Source organism: Pleurodeles waltl, chromosome 11 (assembly GCF_031143425.1).
Source record: "Pleurodeles waltl isolate 20211129_DDA chromosome 11, aPleWal1.hap1.20221129, whole genome shotgun sequence".
NCBI classification, from domain to species: domain Eukaryota; kingdom Metazoa; phylum Chordata; class Amphibia; order Caudata; family Salamandridae; genus Pleurodeles; species Pleurodeles waltl.
The window spans coordinates 969581078-969600672 of record NC_090450.1 but is presented as its reverse complement, the minus strand read 5'-3'; the positions used below and the strand labels follow the sequence as shown (position 1 = coordinate 969600672).

Below are 19595 nucleotides of genomic sequence, written 5' to 3'. Positions count from 1 at the left end.
TGGTTAGGCTCAGAACCAGGCTTTGGTTGGGTACCAGAATAAGATTAGATTCACCTCTAGGTTCATGGTCAGGGCTAAAGTTAGGTTCAGAGCTAAGTTTACGTTTAGAGCTAAGGTTAGGTTCACAACTAGGGCTAGGTTCAGAGCTACGTTCAGGGCTAATGTTAGGTTAAGAGCTAAAGTTAGGTTCACTACTAGGGTCAGGATCACGGCTAGGTTCAGGGCTAAGAATAGGTTCAGAGCTAAGGTTAGGTTCACTACTAGGGTTGGGTTCAGAGCTAGGTTCAGAGCTAAGGTTAGATTCACAACTATTTTCATGGCTAGGGCTAGACTCAGGACCAGGATTTAGTTCAGGGCTTGGTTTAGGTAACGTGCTAAGGTTAGATTCACAAATAGGTTAATGGTCAGGGCTAAGATTAGGACCATAGTTAAGGTTATGGTCAGAGCTAAAGTTAGGTTCACTACTAGGGTTAGGATCACAGCTGCGTTCAGGGCTAAGGTTAGGCTCCTAGATAGGTTCGGGGCTAGGGTTATGCTCAGTACCAGGTTTGGGTTCAGTTCTTGGGTTGGGTTCTGGGCTAAGGTTAGATTCACAGCTAGGTTCATGGTCAGGTTCAGGTATAGGGTAAGGTTCAGGGATAGGGTTAGGTTCAGGTTAGGGTTAGTTTCAGGGCTAGGGTTAGTTTCAGGGTTAAGGTTGGATTGAGAGCTACGGTTAGGTTCACTCCTAGGGCTGGCGTCAGAGCTAGGTTCAGGGCTGAGGTTAGGGTCAGGAATAGAATAAGGGTGGGGACTAGGATTGGGTTCAAGGCTAGGGTTAGAATCATTGCTAAATGTGGGTTCAGAACCAGAGTTAGTCTTGGTCCTAGGATTAGGTTCACACCTGGATTCAGGGCTAAAGTTTGGTTCAGGGCTAAGGCTAATTTTACTGCTTGCCTTGGTTTGGGTTCAGAGCTACGTTCGTTGCTAGGGTTAGACTCAGGACTTAGGTTAGGGCCAGGGCCATGGTTAGGTTCAGGGTTAGTGTTGGTTCAATACAAGGTTTGGGTTCGGAGCTAGGCTGGGGGCTATAGCGGGGTTAGTGCTACAGTAGGTTCAGGCTAGGGTTAGATTCAGAGCTACAGTTTGGCTTGGGGCTAGTTCTATAGTGATATTTACAGTACAGGATGCCTACTGTGCTCAGGCTGTTAGAACACTCAGCCACCGATGATACCAGTCTGCACAAGAACAGCACATGAGCACAGCACAGGAGTCGAAGCACCTAAATCACCTAAAAGAAGAGGGCCATATGTACCAACTGCAATAGGCTGGAGCGAACCAGCCTTCTACAGTCCTACAGGTAGGTAAAGGTTCCAGAAAACTGTTACATGTCAGATTAACATCACGAAAAGCAAGAAAGAGGCACTTCATTGCAGTGAAAGGGAGAGACCGCTTCTGCCTCTGTGAGCAATAGAGCAGTGTGGGGAGATCTATCATATCGAACATAAAAGGGGCGCCTTGCAAAACCAACACAGAAATCCCAGCCTATCCACAAGCTAAAGTAGAGAGAAAAGAAAAGCGAGACATCAAAAGACACAGAGTGACCAAGAGAGACTGACTCAAGTGGAGAAAGGGAAAAAGAAGAAAGTGGGCGAGAGGAAGGAAAAAGATGTAAGAGTGAGAAATGAGAATGACAGTCAGAGAGGGAGGAAAAGGGAGACAGAGTGAGTGCATAGCTTGTTCTCTATGGTGGCCCATTAAGTGTTTATATTCTTTAAATATTACCTGGAATATGGCACAAAATCACAGTGGCAGGAAGTATTCAAAGGATGGTAAAATATGAAATGTACAATAGTGCAGAATGGAAATGCTCCTTATCCTAACCGCCGTTTCCCAGGGTTGGTATCTTTCACACAGTTACACACTTTTCTCTTTATCCTTCATCATTAGAATGTGAAAGGCATGTCAACCTAAATCACAATGCTTAAGAATTATCAGCACACCAGAAAGGTCCTGTGAGGGGTACCCTCTAGCTGGATCACAGAGTGCTCCACTAACACAAGTACATACCTGGAGGTGAGATTTGGTGACAGAGGGTGCCCACTTCATTGCTTCTTGCAAAATCATTCCACATCGTGCCGCAAAGTCCTTCACAATGCTCTGCAAGGAACCCAATAACGGACATGCTATTATTCACACTTACTATCCACTACTACCTAGAATAACCCAACAATACAATTATATCCTACTCCTCATGTAGTGTATACCATTTTTGAAGATGTAGTGTACAAGGACTATAATGTCTCATTCAAAGCCTGGACTTTACTAAATCTAGGTACCAAGGATAGAGATGAATCTCATTCAGCATCTGCGGAGAGTACAGGATACAGCAGCCAGGCTATTACAGAGTTTTCACACCATAGAGAACATACTTCGGCAATGAAGGCATCACACTAATTTCCAGCATCTACATGTGTAGAATTTGGACCCTCAGATCCCAAACTCCATATGGGCAAGGGCGGAGACTGCAGCAAAATAAACATTTGGTAAATGGACGTGGAGGGCACTCTGATCAGTCTCATCTCTTTTTTTTTTTTCTGGATCCAAAGAAGTGGAGGTATAGTTGTGTTCCATGTCTGTGACACAATGCTCTTATTAATATTATAACTAACCCCACACAATCCCTTCAAAGGAAGGCCATGAATAAAGACCCATTTGTAAAGAAACAGGACATACCTATAACGAATCTCATGTTATCTCTGTTTTCAAAGTAAATCCTTCAGCACCAACAGGTGCTCTACAAACCACACCACCAACCATGGCAAAAACATGCCATGGTAAAAGCATGAGGGTGATTATATTATATATTCACCCTCATGCTTTTACCATATTCTGGTAAGTTTCTAAGTAACATTTGATAGAACCTCTGTTCAGTGCTTCTGCTTCAGAAGCTCAGAAAGTAAATCATTATAAAATAAACTAAGTAAAGACTGAAAACTTCCAAAACCTTATATCTCGCTATTTTCTAATACAGTTGATGGGTGTAAATAAGTGCATTACAGATAAACAAATCCTGTACATCTTCTCTCTGCACACTGCCTCAATTCATTGAAAAAATCCCCTACAAAACAGAAGCACAAGAACAGTTTCAGAGATTGGTTCCCCATGAATACATACTAGGCTTACTCTGGATGACAGACTCAGCCTGGCCAAAACCGGGCACAAGATTTGAAACAACTTGGAAGGAGGTATAAATATAGGTCAATTACATTTCCCGAAAGAAAGAAAAGCGCTTGAGGATTTAAAACATTCAGGAGGCTTTGACAGTCAGGGAGAAAGCAGGTGGGTGTCTGTTACCCTTTAGGGCGAGGAACATTGGGCTGAGGTCACCCAACTCTTTTGTATAAAGTTGACTGTCAGTGCGTTGAAGAGACATCATGGCAGCAGATGTGACATTCAACTAATCAGGAACACAACACTGAAAGGAAGTATCTGCTGTTCAAACTGTATTAAAAGAAAACAATAAGATTTAATTCATCATGCTAAGTTCAACTTCAAAACCAGAACCCAACTCTCGGACTTCACCTACACACACTGAAAGGTTTTGAAGTAAAGCAGGGAAAAGGTCTACCTTTTAAAAACAAATGTTTTAGGATAAGTATTTTACCTCTTTTTCTCAAATGATATAATTTACCCCCTCTGCTTAATAAGTGTTGCTACTGCTACTACTGATGAGAGAAGCTTCTGGAGAAACTGCCTTGGCTCAAATGTGAAAGCAAAGATAAGCACATCCTTTAAATGTAAGGGTTTACAAAAGGAAGACAGAAAACATTTGCAGAATCTACTGGAAGGGCATTTTGGAGAAAGTCAGACACCCCTCGGATAGGATGACTGAGTGCCTGAATGAAAACAATCAATATCCTGAAATTAACTGAAATTATACCTTTGCAGAAGAATGATTCCACATGCACTATTTAAATAAAACACAGTACACATCATATGTTTTTCGATACCTAATCTAATCTAGAATATCTGACCAAGATTATGTCCGGGTTAGCAACTGCAATAGGAGATCCTTTCCACCTTCACTTTCTTGCCACTTCACACAAATACGGGGCCAGCTCACAACAGCTCAAGTTTGTTCTAGACTGCAGAGTCAATGGCAACTGTTGTACCTTTAAAATAAAGTGCCAAGGTATGCTTATGTTACCTTTAAAGAAAGCCCAGCTCCTTGACTAAGTGGATACCCCCAGGTGTTGGATTTATCAACTTGTCACGGGAAGTAGTTTATAGGGGTTCCAGCAGAAGGATCTCCCTTTTTTTTTGAGTTCCCTGAGAAGCTTTACGCCATGATCACTGTTTAGAGGGGGCTTGTTTGTTTATGTTCCACTTAGTACAAAAGCGATCAATGGAAATGCATGAATCAATCTGAACCACTTGTCATTATTGCTGGCTCACTACATTTTATCATCATAAGCTTGCTGTGCCACAGCAGTTTAAGCTTCCCCAGACTGATGAGACCTAAATGTCTGAAACATCTGGGAGATTGCTCATGTTCCAGCTTTGAGACTAGAAAGACTAACAGTTTACGCTGTACAGTATCTTTTGGGAGGATGCTGTGTCTGATTATCGTAAGGCTGGTTCCTATCAACAATGGCACATGTGAGCTAAAAACAGAGGAGCGGAATGTGTTTAAAGTTAACAGTAGTTCATATTCATTTTAAACACTTCCACAGTTCACTTTTGTGCTAGTTTTACAATTCCCCTTCAGAATCCAAAACAATTGGCTTTCTTCTGGTGGGTGATGCCTCAGGTTCTGCAGAAAAGCTTTAGTGTAGAATTCAGGGCAGTCATGTGAGCAAACTATGTCCGGTAATAATTTTACTAGGGCAAAATGTAAAACTGATACTACATGGAAACATCTGACAGAATCACTGGGGAATCAGAGCTCTACTACAGGCCTGTGCAAAAAATCCTACCTAAAGAAACAGGATAAAGAGAACAGGAATACCTGATGAGGAAGGAAACCAGAATGATGAAAAAATTAAGAATGCATTTAGCCGCACTGTGTCTGAAGAAGAGTGTACTCTACACTGGTGCAGCGCTAATTTGGGGCTATACTACTGGTCTAGTGTAAATAAAGGCAAACACTAAATGTGTTTCCATCTCGGCTGTTTTACATTCATAACTCAAATGCATGGCGCAATATATGACCATTGCTTGATATGTTTAGTGGGCAAAATGCTTGGGGATAGGCCAGCATCACACCACTGACTCAAACAGAGCAGGAAATAGCCAAGATGAAAGCCAACATCAGACCCAGAAGCCTAAAGTTTCTATGGGGTGATGATGAGGTAGTTGCACACATAAAACACCCAATGGCTGCTGTATGCAGGAGCATACCATTGATAAGAAGTATGATTGGAAAAAGAAACATTAAAGTAACATCAAGGGAAGGAAGGGGGTGATTGAGAGTCACCTCGGCAGTCAAACTTGCTGCAGCACAGTCACAATCTGTGTTTGTCCGCTTGTTCACCACACTCTTGTTTAACTCTTTAAGGCAGCTGCAAGGGCAGTCAAGAAACAAGTCAAAAACTTTATTTCAAGATCAAATGCTGGGCAGTAAGTATCAGTTTATCAATATCTGATAGGGTATAAACTACAACACCAGAGTGATTTCCCTAGATTACACTCATGTGTGAGGAACAACAGCTCAGAATACCATTAACAGATGCTCTGGGGAGAGGGCTACAAGAAAAACAAATGGGCTTAGTAAGTGTGGGATGAGTTACCATATTTTGACCCCTTTACTGTCTGGCTGGTCCCAGACTACACTTACCCATCTTCTTTTGGATGACAAGTGAGACAAAGTAAAGATTCAGATCCAACTTAAACTTATGGATCCTAGCCTCTAGACCAGACATACGTCCACCTTAACATTGTATAACAAAGAGCTGCATGAACCAATTATGTCTGTCATCTTGAATGAAATGTGTAAATGCATTATACCTACAAAGGGCGTGATAAACAAACAATTTCGAAAACCTATAACTAACAAAGAGCCGTAAAAACTGGGGAGCTAGGAAAAAGACTGAACTCAGAAGCCTTTGTAGGTTTACTACAGGAGATGAAATGGGCAGACTACAAGGGAACTGTGGCTTCTTCCCTTCCAAGGTTCTACATTCTATGAATTCACACAAATTGTAGTGTGCTGAAGACACTAGCAGCACACACTCAAATCCCTGCCCTACCATGCACCCTTGATGCACTACAGATTTCTGTGCACCCACTGTATCTTCAGAGGCTCTAGAAAGGCTAAAAGGTGTGAGATAACAGACTTAAAAAGTTAAATACAGCCTTAGTCTCATGGTAGCCTTTTCACACAATTGGTCAATGAGCTTTTCATAGTTCTTTTTTTTTTTTTAGGCACAAGTGTAGAAAGGCTGCTTTCTGAATTCCTTTATTACATATGTGCCTAGTTTTACTTTAACTAGGAGCTCTGACTCTGTACTACACCCAATATACCAAAGGTCATCTCAGCTATTATTCAACTTTAAATAAAATAGTTAAGGAAGCAGGCTATTAAGTTCATACTTGACTGCTGCGGGTATTGCTTTTTGAAAGCACTTAAGGAGCATCCTTGGACACCAGCCATATTTAACAGTTGATATCTGAACGTGTCTACTTGGAGGCGTTGCCATGCTTGCACTAGGGTTTGGGTTAGGTCTGCCCCCAGGAATAATACTTACCATGCAACTATTTCATCAATAATGCCAGAATATATGCATACTTTGGTCACCCCCTGCTCTAAAAGAGTTCCCACAAATTCTCTATCTTTCATGTATGCGCACTATCATCCTGCCGGATCCTCTAGTCCCAACCAGTTTAGAATGAATAGATGCGTCTGTCGAGGAGAACCAGTTACATTGTGGTGACAGTAGCTCTTCTGCATAGTTCATTCGCTCTGAAAAATATCCACTCCCATATGTGAATCCCACTTTACCTTCAGATATTTCACTTGTAAAGGCAAACTGGACACTGTTAGAAAGTAGGGAGTTGTAGTGAGTGGTAAGTTTATGTATTCAAATGTTGTCAGAGAGGTGGTTGCGGTGTGTAATACTGAATTGAATTAAAGGTAATACTCATGTTTGACAACATTCTTGTAAGGCTAATGTAAACTGTTGCTTCCTTTAACAGTGAGTTTTGCAGACAATCGTAAAGAAATGAAAATGTCACTTACCCAGTGTACATCTGTTCGTGGCATCAGTCGCAGTAGATTCGCATGTTCTGCAATAGCTCGCCATCTGGTGTTGGGCCGGAGTGTTACAAGTTGTTTTTCTTCGAAGAAGTCTTTCGAGTCACGGGACCGAGTGACTCCTCCTTTTGTCTCCATTGCGCATGGGCGTCGACTCCATCTTCGATTGTTTTTCCCCGCAGAGGGTGAGGTAGGAGTTGAATTGTAGTAATAGCGCCCATGCAATGGAGTGACTAAGTATGCACCTATTTAAGGTTGAGATGATACATATATAAATAATTGAAGGTAACTTCCAAACTGCTACAGGCTCCCGGGGAGGCGGGTGGGCACATGCGAATCTACTGCGACTGATGCCACGAACAGATGTACACTGGGTAAGTGACATTTTCAGTTCGATGGCATCTGTCGCTGTAGATACGCATGTTCTGCATAGACTAGTAAGCAGTTATTTTCCCAAAAGCGGTGGATCAGCCTGTAGGAGTGGAAGTAGTCTGAAATAATGTCCTTAATACGGCTTGACCTACTGTGGCTTGTTGTGCGGCTAACACGTCTACACAGTAGTGCTTGGTGAATGTGTGAGGCGTAGACCATGTGGCTGCCTTACATATTTCTTGCATTGAGATGTTTCCTAGAAAGGCCATGGTAGCACCTTTCTTTCTGGTTGAGTGTGCCCTTGGTGTAATGGGCAGCTGTCGTTTAGCTTTAAGGTAGCAGATTTGGATGCATTTAACTATCCATCTGGCTATACCTTGTTTTGAAATTGGGTTTCCTGCGTGAGGTTTTTGAAAGGCAATAAAGAGTTGTTTAGTCTTTCTGATGTTTTTTGTTCTGTCAATGTAATACATCAATGCTCTTTTGACATCTAATGTATGTAGTGCCCTTTCAGCTACGGTATCTGGCTGTGGAAAGAACACTGGAAGTTCCACTGTTTGATTTAGATGGAACGGTGAAATAACCTTTGGCAAAAATTTAGGATTGGTCCTTAGGACGACTTTATTTTTGTGTAGTTGTATAAAAGGTTCCTGTATTGTAAACGCCTGAATCTCGCTTACTCTTCTTAGGGAAGTAATGGCGATGAGAAATGCCACCTTCCAGGTTAGGAACTGTATTTCGCAGGAGTGCATGGGTTCAAAAGGTGGACCCATAAGTCTAGTTAGGACAACATTTAGGTTCCATGAAGGAACAGGTAGTGTTCTTGGTGGTATAATTCTCCTAAGGCCCTCCATGAATGCTTTAATGACTGGTATCTTATATAGGGAAGTTGAATAGGTAGTCTGCAGGTATGCAGATATTGCTGCAAGGTGAATCTTGATGGAAGAGAAAGCTAGGTTAGATTTTTGTAAGTGAAGCAAGTAACCCACTACATGTTCTGGAGTTGTGTGTAATGGTTGTATTTGATTAATATGGCAGTAGCAAACAAACCTCTTCCATTTACTTGCATAGCAGTGCCTGGTGGATGGCCTTCTGGCTTGTTTTATGACTTCCATACATTCTTGGGTAAGTTGTAAGTGCCCGAATTCTAGGATTTCAGGAGCCAGATTGCTAGATTCAGCGATGCTGGATCTGGGTGTCTGATCTTTTGGTTGTGCTGTGTCAACAGATCTGGCCTGTTGGGCAATTTGATGCAGGGTACCACTGATAGGTCTAGGAGCGTTGTGTACCAGGGTTGCCTTGCCCAAGTTGGTGCTATCAATATGAGTTTGAGTTTGCTTTGACTGAGTTTGTTTACCAGGTAAGGAAGGAGAGGGAGAGGAGGAAAAGCGTAAGCAAATATCCCTGACCAGTTCATCCATAGGGCATTGCCTTGGGATTGTTTGTGTGGGTATCTGGATGCGAAGTTTTGGCATTTTGCGTTCTCCCTTGTCGCAAACAAGTCTATATGAGGTGTTCCCCAGAGTTTGAAATAAGTGTTCAGAATTTGGGGGTGAATTTCCCATTCGTGGACCTGTTGGTGATCTCGAGAGAGATTGTCTGCGAGTTGATTTTGGATCCCTGGTATAAACTGTGCAATTAGGCGAATTTGGTTGTGAATTGCCCAATGCCAAATTTTCTGTGCTAGCAGGCTTAACTGCGTGGAGTGCGTCCCTCCCTGCTTGTTTAGATAATACATTGTTGTCATGTTGTCTGTTTTGACGAGAATGTATTTGTGAACTATTATTGGTTGGAAAGCTTTTAGTGCTTGAAAAACTGCTAGAAGTTCTAGGTGATTGATATGCAGTTTTGTTTGATGTACGTTCCATTGTCCTTGTATGCTGTGTTGATCGAGGTGTGCTCCCCACCCTGTCATGGAAGCATCTGTTGTTATTACGTATTGTGGCTCTGGGTCTTGGAAAGGCCGCCCCTTGTTTAAATTTATGTTGTTCCACCACAGAAGCAAGAGGTAAGTTTGGCGGTCTATTAACACCAGATCTAGAAGGTGACCCTGTGCTTGAGACCACTGTGATGCTAGGCATTGTTGTAAGGGCCTCATGTGCAGTCTTGCGTTTGGGACAATGGCTATGCATGATGACATCATGCCTAGGAGTTGTAATACCATCTTTGCCTGTATCTTTTGTGTTGGATACATGCGTTGTATGATGGTGTTGAAATTTAGAATTCTTTGTGGACTTGGAGTGGCTACTCCCTTTGATGTGTCTATTATGGCTCCTAGGTATTGTTGTACCTTGCGCGGCAGAATGTTGGATTTTGTAAAGTTGACGGTGAACCCGAGTTTGAAGAGGGTTTGTATGATCTGATTTGTGTGATTGGAGCACTGTATGAACGAATGGGCCTTGATTAGCCAGTCGTCCAAATATGGGAACACATGTATTTGCTGCCTTCTTATGTGTGCAGCGACTACCGCTAGACATTTGGTAAAGACTCTTGGTGCGGTTGTTAATCCGAAAGGCAGTACCTTGAATTGGTAATGTATTCCTTTGAATACAAACCTTAGGTATTTCCTGTGCGATGGGTGTATTGGTATATGGAAATAAGCATCCTTGAGGTCTAAAGTTGCCATGTAGTCGTGTAGTTTTAGCAATGGCAATACTTCTTGTAGTGTGACCATGTGGAAGTGGTCTGATTTGATGAAAGTATTCACTACTCTGAGGTCTAGGATTGGTCTCAGCGTTTTGTCCTTCTTTGGTATCAGAAAGTACAGTGAGTAAACTCCTGTGTTTATTTGTGTGTTTGGCACTAATTCGATTGCATTCTTTTGCAATAGTGCCTGCACTTCTATCTCCAGGAGATTGGAATGGTGTGTTGTTAAATTTTGTGCTTTTGGTGGTATGTTTGGAGGGAATTGTAGAAATTCTATGCAATAACCATGTTGGATAATTGCTAGAACCCAAGTGTCTGTAGTGATTTCCTCCCATGCTTTGTAATAATGACCTATTCTTCCCCCCACTGGTGTTGTGTGGAGGGGGTGAGTGACCTGTGAGTCATTGTTTAGTAGTAGGGGTTTTGGGGCTTTGAAATCTCCCTCTATTTCTAGGGAATTGGCCTCCTCTATATTGTCCCCGAAAACCTCCTCTATACTGTCCCTGGTAAGTGGACGGTGTTGCTTGTGAGGTGCTGGCTTGTGTGCTTTGACCCCGAAACCCCCCTCGAAAGGGCGTTTTACGGAATGTGCTGTAATTCCCTCTGCTCTGCGGGGAGTAGAGTGCGCCCATGGCTTTGGCAGTGTCCGTATCTTTTTTGAGTTTCTCAATCGCTGTGTCCACTTCTGGACCGAACAGTTCTTTTTCATTAAAAGGCATATTGAGAACTGCTTGTTGAATCTCTGGTTTAAATCCAGACGTTCGGAGCCATGCATGCCTTCTGATAGTTACAGATGTATTAATTGTCCGTGCAGCTGTATCTGCAGCGTCCATGGAGGAACGGATCTGGTTGTTGGAGATGGTCTGTCCCTCCTCAACCACTTGTTTTGCCCTATTTTGGAAGTCCTTGGGCAGATGTTCAATGAGATGTTGCATCTCGTCCCAGTGGGCTCTGTCATAGCGCGCAAGTAGTGCCTGGGAGTTCGCGATGCGCCACTGGTTTGCAGCTTGTGCTGCGACTCTTTTACCAGCTGCATCGAACTTGCGGCTTTCTTTATCTGGGGGTGGTGCATCTCCAGATGTGTGAGAGTTGGCCCTTTTCCTAGCTGCTCCTACAACAACAGAGTCTGGTGGCAGCTGTGTAGTGATGAAAACCGGGTCCGTAGGAGGCGGCTTGTACTTTTTTTCCACCCTTGGTGTGATTGCCCTACTTTTGACCGGCTCCTTAAATATGTCTTTTGCGTGCCGGAGCATACCAGGGAGCATAGGCAGGCTTTGGTATGAGCTGTGGGTGGAGGAGAGTGTGTTGAACAAGAAATCATCCTCGACCTGTTCTGAGTGGAGGCTTACGTTGTGAAATTGTGCCGCTCTAGCCACCACCTGAGAGTACGCGGTGCTGTCTTCTGGTGGAGATGGCTTTGTAGGGTATGCCTCCGGGCTGTTATCTGACACTGGGGCGTCGTATAGGTCCCATGCGTCCTGATCTTGGTCACCCTGGCTCATGGTGGTGTGAGCTGGGGAGTGTGATGGGGTTTGTGCTGGTGAAACGGTAATCACGGGCGGAGGAGAGGGTGGTGGTGTAACTCTTTTCACCACTTTTGGTTGTGGTGCTTGTTCTGTCTGGAACTCCAACCTTCTCTTTCTCCTAATGGGGGGAAGGGTGCTTATTTTTCCTGTCCCCTGCTGAATGAAGATACGCTTTTGCGTATGGTCCACATCAGTTGCTTGTAGCTCTTCCTCAAACCTATGCTTTTGCATTTGGGAGGTTAGCGAGTGCTCTTCTGTATAAGAGCCTGAAGCTGGGTCGCTTGCAGTTTGTTTCGGCATCGAAACTTTGTCTGCGTGTTTTTTCGGCTCCGAGGTGACTTTTTTCCTTTTCGGGGCAGAAACCTCTTGGCGTCGATCTGTTTCGGTGCCGCTGTCTCGGCGTCGAGCCGTGTCCACACCGGCATCTCGGTGTCGAGGCTTGTCTCCAGCACTTTCTCGGTCCCGAGAAGGCTGCGTGCCGGTGTCTCGACCGGAGTCGGACGATCTCGGCACTGTTTGGGCCTTTTTCGGTGCCGACGGTCGGTCACCGAATTTATGGGTCGAGCCATGGCCTGGTGGCAGTGGCGTCCCCTGGGCCTTGTAAATGTTTCTTTGTGTGGTTTTCGACGTCTTACTCACGGTTTGTGTGTCGTCGAATCCTTCGGAGTCTGAGTCTTGGATCGAGAAGGTACCTTCTTCTTCCTGTTCCTCGAACTCCCGTTGGGCTGTCGGTGCGGACGCCATTTGAAGTCTTCTGGCTCGACGGTCTCGGAGTGTTTTTCGGGACCGGAACGCACGACAGGCCTCGCAGGTGTCTTCGCTGTGCTCAGGTGACAGGCACAGGTTGCAGACCAAGTGTTGGTCTGTGTAGGGGTATTTATTGTGGCATTTGGGGCAGAAACGGAACGGGGTCCGTTCCATCGGCGTTCTTCAGCACGCGGTCGGGCCGACCAGGCCCCGACGGAGGATCGAAAAAACTACCCCGAAGGGCACCGGAGCTCTTCGATCTTCGATGCGGTGTGGAATCTAAGTACGCCGATCCCGAACGCAACAATACCGACGAAAATCTTCCGAAATTAGCTAATTTTCCGTTACGAAACTCGGAGCGACAGGAACACGTCCGAACCCGATGGAGGAAAAAAAACAATCGAAGATGGAGTCGACGCCCATGCGCAATGGAGACAAAAGGAGGAGTCACTCGGTCCCGTGACTCGAAAGACTTCTTCGAAGAAAAACAACTTGTAACACTCCGGCCCAACACCAGATGGCGAGCTATTGCAGAACATGCGTATCTACAGCGACAGATGCCATCGAACATTCAGTTATTACAATATATGCTGAAGTCCGATAGATGGCAACCTATTGTTAGGATAACAGATGACTTGAAAAGACAAGGAGCAGACACACATACCTCTCTGGCTTCGTAGGTATCAGGGACAGTGATTCGATACGGGGCATCAGGAATGTCATAGTATGGTTGGTCCTTGTGTATGTCCTACAACAAAGCAAACACAACACATCAGGAGAGCCTCATGCACTTTGTACCCATGCATGAAGACAAAAGGTCTCAAGGAAGCAAAAGTCAATTCCCAGTGTTTAAGAGCACAGAGCACGCCCAGTGATTCATTCTCAGCCTAAACCACCATCTACAACCCCAGTGAACAGTATAATATGAATATACTGCAACCACTCATGGCCACATGATTGCTGACATAAGGAAAAGGAAAAGAGAGACAGATTTTTCGCTGATGGTAAATAAAGTCCACAGCAACATCAGGTAAACAAAAGCTACAGAAACTTACCACAGGAGTAGAACGCCAGGCAAATCAACTTGAAAAATCTTTATTGATTTCTGGCAAGGTCAGGAATAAACCAGACTAGGCCACAAATGTGCAAAAACCACGATGAACATGAGCTTTCAAGAAGCATACACTCACATCAGGAACTTGCCTGGGGCTGTGAGATCTCTAAATAAAAGTATGATTCTGGAACTTGGAGACAACAGAACATGGCGGACAAACCAAGAGTACAATAGACAACAGCCCACAATTCTGAACAAGAGATGGTAACAAACAACCAAGCTCTGCTGGTCAGTAACACTGAGAAAACAATTTTGACAGCAAGGCACTTACTGCACTGAGAGACAGGGAAAGTGTCTGCAGGATATCCAGCATAGTCTTCAGCACAGTCCCACTCCAGAGCAAATGCGGAAACCTAAAGAAAAGAAACATATAAATGAAATCTTAACAGCATAATGGGAGTTATAAGATAGTGTGGGAAACTACTGACTGATAAACGAATGCAATAAAAATAGATGTCCAAAAAATACAAAGTCTGCGGCCACAGTATATAAATAAGCCCTGACTCGATGGCCCTCTCTAATGGTGCCTTTATTTCAGGAGTATATATTGGGGGCAACCATCCCTGAAACATGGAGGGACTCACTTTTCGTCCCTGTCCATAAGAAAGGCTTGCAAACATGCCTGGGGAACTATTGACTAATCGCGCTCCTCAACACTGAAGGGAAGTGATGTGCTGGCATTTTAAATCAAGAGCTCCAAGCCTGGGTGGTGGAAAAAGCTGATCCCCCTGACTCAAACCGGCTTTCAAAGGGGCTGCCACACTGAAGACAACCTCATCTGCATCTCTCAACTGATTGTAGCCACAGTGGCAGCCAAGGGCAAGGCCTCCTATGCCAGGTTCATCGATTTCTTAACACCATTCGACAGTGTATTGCGACCAACCCTTTGGGCAAAATTTAAGACCTGAGGCAGCCCTCAAAGTGTATTAAAAGCCATCATTACCCTTTATTCTGACACTTGTGTAAAGATAACAGTTAGCGCCGGATGGACTACTATGGGCAAAATCTGGACAAACAAATGCCTGAAGCAAGGCTGCATACTGGCACCACGTTTATTTAATCTGTACCTGACCGACCTCCCAGGCCACCTGGCACCAGTGAGGGCATTTCCACCTAAAATGGCTCTTTTCAAAATTTCAGATGGCACGGTCTTTTTGGACCAAACGCTGATTGGCTACTAGAGGCTCTTTAATGCGCTCACTGTCTACTGTGAGGCTAATCATTTAAAAGTGAACGTAATGAAAAAGGTAATGATAATCACCCAGAAACTGCTAAAAAGGGGGACATGGTTCATCAAGGGACAGGCTACTGAGATGGCGGACACCTACAAATATCTGGTGGTTTAGCTGGCCCACAGGGGCGGTTTATCAACACACATCAATGTCTAACAGGGGGGGCAGCAAACTCCTTAGAATGGGCTTTCCGTGAGTGCAAAAATCAATGAAGAGTCCAGACTTATCCCCTCTTCTGAAAGTAATAGAACGCAAATTCCTCTGCATCACTGCCTACAGGGCACTGACATTCAGATATAAAATGGCCAATTGGTTGGACAGAGTACAGGCTTCTTGCTACCGAAGAGTATTTTTGCTTCCAAACTGCACATCACATGCTCAAATCCGACAAGAGTTTGGGTTAACCTTGCAGCACTGGATATTAAAAGCCAAGTTCCTAGCCCATAGCCTGAAAGTCAAGCAGATGAAGAACCGCACGTTAGAAAACATTATATTCTACGGGATTTAGATTTCAGCGGACGGGATATCAGTCACCATTGTGACGGAGCAACATGTCCACCAATATCTAAATCAGGCCCTCTATCTGGGAACTGACAGGAGGCCCAGCAACAAATTGGCACAAGTACCTAAATCATGCCCTTGAGGCCCAGGATGCACATGCAATCTTGACAAGAGGCCTGTTGGTACCTGTGGTAGATGAACTGCTAATTAAACAAGTTAGGCTAATATCGACAGATCGTGATGTACAAGCTGTGAAGAAATTGGGTCACGGAGAGATGACTTCTATGCTGTACGAGCCAGGGACCCCCCACTATCTTACTGCCCCTCAACTTGACTATGAAACATCAGCTAATGGGTTTCCGCTTTGGATTGGTTTTTCTGAAGTCCTACTGGTATGGCCGAAGGAACCTGGATGACACTGACAGACAATGTTGCCTCTGCGCATAGGGAGCGGAATCACTGACCTATGTACTCTGCACCTGTGATGAGCTGCTCCCCCTAAGGAACCTCCGGCTTCAACTGGTTTGGTGCATCTTAAATGTCTGGACTTGCCAAGGTGCTGTAGAAGCGTGCCCGAGAGGTGAATCAGCACAGCTAGCTGCCTGCTTTGTGAAATTCATGAAAGCTGCAGTTCTTTACTGGCCTCTTGGCTGGTCCCCGAGTTCGCCCCCATGCTGAATTTCACACTCTCACAATGATTAACTTGTCAGTGCTCTAAAGGCTTGCTAACTAACACCCCCCTACCCCAATTTGGCCTGTAACAGTAACTGAAGGGGGGCAAAGGGGAGCCTTTTTGTTTGTGGAGGAGCAGCCCACCCACTATTAATGTCCTCTCAATCCATTTGATTTTGACGCGTCACTCCTTTTTATTATGGTCTTAGCCAATGTTTTACATACATGCATTTTATACTTATTTCATGGTCCTGTTTCTATCCTGTTCAGAGGTCCCAGATTGTAGATATTTTAATTAATTGTGCAATAAAGTATTATCTATTTATCTATCTATCAAGTCAACACAAAGCTCCAGGCTGGTATTGCGTTGAATCCACGGAGTCTGGTTTGGGTGCTTCCATGCAAAAAACAAACAAAAAAAAAAAAAAAAAAAAATGTTGGTTAACATGCACAGGTTTTAGGTTTCTTTCTCAAGGCTGGATCACGTGCCTCTATGAAGATGTCAATGGGGAGCACGTTTAACATTTGGCGGGGCGGGATATCTGAACTTAGAATTGGCGCCCTCTTTTGAACTTGTAGTATTTTCTAGAGGCATTGGGTAGCTACTGGGTGGTTGAAAGATAATTGAAGATTTTTCATGCATGTGTTTCTGGAAGAGACAAACATCCTTGTCAAGGACCAGTGGAGGGTTGTTACAGGGGTACAGTGTGAGTCAAAAGATGTCACTGAATATGCAGCTCCTGTGCGCTCTTCTAAAGCTTGTCAACAAGCATGCTACATATGACCTCAATAGTGCAGAGTCAAAGTGATTATGTTACGCATGCTGTTGATTTCATTTTGATCTATGTGTCCCTTGATAACCATAACAAGTATAATTTATATTGCTGTAGGAAAGTGCTCCTTTCTGACATGGTTACACCCACTGTTTGCCTGGTACATGAAGTGATTTTGACTGAAAGTGCAATGGGTTACTTCTAAATAGGTCCCCAGTGCCAGAGCTCTTTCCCAAAACTGCACAGTTGTTATCCCAACTGGCAAAACCTATAGCAACACTCTATAAGTCCCTAATAAATGGTACCCCTGGTACATAGGGCCTGTGGTACTAAAGGAGGTCCCTAAGGGTGGCAGAACGAATTGTGCCACCCTAAGGGACCCCTCACCAAGCACATGACCGACTGCCATTGCAGGCTGCGTACCTTGGTGCAGACAAAAGTGTAAACATGACATGGCACACAGCCTGAGTGCCATGTCCTGTAACACTGCATGCAATATATGTAAGTTCAGCGGTGTGGAATTCCTATAGCCCGACACCCAGGACATATTGTTTGGGGTCAAGGACAACAAGTTTTCATGTTTATTATGTCTGTGGGACAAGCAGGCCCAACCCCCTGCAGCACAAATCCTTTGGCTGCCACTTTACAGGAAAGGAAACTGTCTGCAGTTGAGGTAATAATTGTGTCATATGTTAATGATGTTTGATTTTGTATTTATGGTCCATTGAATGCAAAGCCTTTATTATTAGTGTGAGCGCTCACATTAAACTTTGTAAGGTCACACTGCAGTACTGACAGTGGTTCCAGTAAAAAAAAACATGCGTACACACACATTTGAAAGTTTAACAATATGCATGTTAAATGCCTTCAGAATGCTCTCTGATTAGATGTTAATGTTTGCAGAGGCTTGTAAGCAAGACTGATGAATCTTTACCTTCAAAATAAAATGTTCAGATAAACAAATCAAGTAGGAAAATAAAAGTTATGCTAAATTACTTTGAAATTTTAGGATCTGTTTCTTTGAAGCATCATTTAGTAAAATGTGTTGATGCAGGCTATTATTTTCAAAACATATTCATAATGGAAAATCAGTGTAACCATTTTCAACAAGATGGGAAACATGAAAACAAACAAGCACTGGCAAAGCCAACCGATCCAACACTGGTGGTCAGTCTTTTGGTTTTGTCAATGTGTGTCTTGTTTTGACATGGCTTTTTAAACATGTTATTGTTGTGGGAGCTGCCAGGCCCTCACCATTGTTACTAGCACTGGCAAAAAAAGATTTTGTCTCTAAAAGCACACATTGCCACAGTACTACTTCCTGGCACTAAACAAAACTGCTTTGTGTGCCAATATGCGCCTTGTGGAAGAGCAGCATGTTATTTCTCACAGTAAAGTCAGCTGATAGATGGATAAAGAGACCTGATTGGTTAACGCCAGACCTAATTAGGGGCCCAATTCTTACAGAAAGTCACAAAAGTGAACCCATTGTATATGTCTTTGCATTAGTGGCTTTCATGAATGCACAAGAATTTACAGAAGTAGACCAGGATATCGCACTCCTAGAAAATATTTGTGTACTGTATTTTAGCGCGAGCAAATGTATATTTGCTCATGTGAAAAGCTATTGAGCATTTACAAGTTCACTTTCCCTCCAACCATTTTTCCCCAACCCTGGAAGAACTTCTACTTTACTACTTGTCAGGAGTAAATGTCCAACCTTTCTCAGTACAATGTTTCTCTGATTCCTAAACATATATAAAGATACTTGCTATTTTTATAAATTAGTGGGGATCTCCTTCTTGAGTCGTGTGGCTCATTTATTAACCATTGTGTATATTTGTAGATGTCTTGAACTCCTCTGTGTTAAGCCTAAGGTGCTTGACCACACTGCCCCTAAACAAAGCACTTTGGGATTGCATAGCAAGCCCTGTCTATTCACTGGGGAACCAAACCCCAGTACCCTTTACTGTAAGGCCACATCGGGAAAGTCTGGAGTCTTCATTCTCAAAAAAGATGGGTCAAGAGTAGGACCAGACAAGAGAATAAACACAAAAACTCATTGGCTCTCGACGAGCAGTCTCCTGCCCTTAAGCTAGCTTTCCATTCAGTTATTGGTCAGTGTAGCACCCTCACATTCTATGTCAGTGATAGTGTGATGGTGGGGAAGGCAAGGCGTAAAGGAGAGGATAGGGCCTGGATTGAAGATTACAAAAGCAACACTATCGAGCAGATGCATCAATGTTAGGAATAGTGATTACCTATTTGCGATTGCAGGTAATCTCAATCGCTATTCCTAATGTATGAAACCCAGAGTTTCATTTAGCGAATCCTAGTGGGTCGCAAATCGACCTACATCGTTAATGTTAATGAGGTAGGTCACTATTTGCGACCCATTAGGAAACAAAAATCGAAGGAAAACAGATGCGTTTAAAAAAGAAAAATGAAATAATTTCTTATCATTTTTTAAGAGCTGGCAGTGGTCCATTAGGCCACTGCCTGCTTTAAAAAATGTTTTTACAATATTCACAAAGGGGAAGGGGTCGCTTGTGGATCCTTACCCATTTGAGAATGACATACCACCTACTTGAAGTAGGTGGTAAAATACAAGTGTTTTGCGACCGTATTTCAGTCTCAAAACATTCTTACATACCGCTGTGATTTGGTATTAGGAACAGACGCTCTGAACACACCCCTTCTTAATGCCGAATCAGTATGTGTTCGCAATTCCAAATTGCGATTTGGTAACATGTTACCAAATCACAATTTGGAATTCTT

The 19595-nt window shown here is 43.6% G+C and overlaps 1 protein-coding gene across 2 annotated transcripts in view; it reads right to left on the bottom strand.

Moving 5' to 3' along the window:
- PI4KA (phosphatidylinositol 4-kinase alpha) overlaps positions 1-19595 on the bottom strand; it is a 520678-nt gene that overhangs the window by 212747 nt on the left and 288336 nt on the right. For both annotated transcript variants that reach the window (XM_069215218.1, XM_069215217.1), the window contains exons 26-28: positions 13911-13992; positions 13190-13273; positions 2050-2139 (exon numbers count right to left, since the gene is read on the bottom strand). In XM_069215218.1, coding sequence (XP_069071319.1) covers positions 2050-2139; positions 13190-13273; positions 13911-13992 — 256 coding nt within the window. The remainder of the gene's footprint in view (positions 1-2049; positions 2140-13189; positions 13274-13910; positions 13993-19595) is intronic.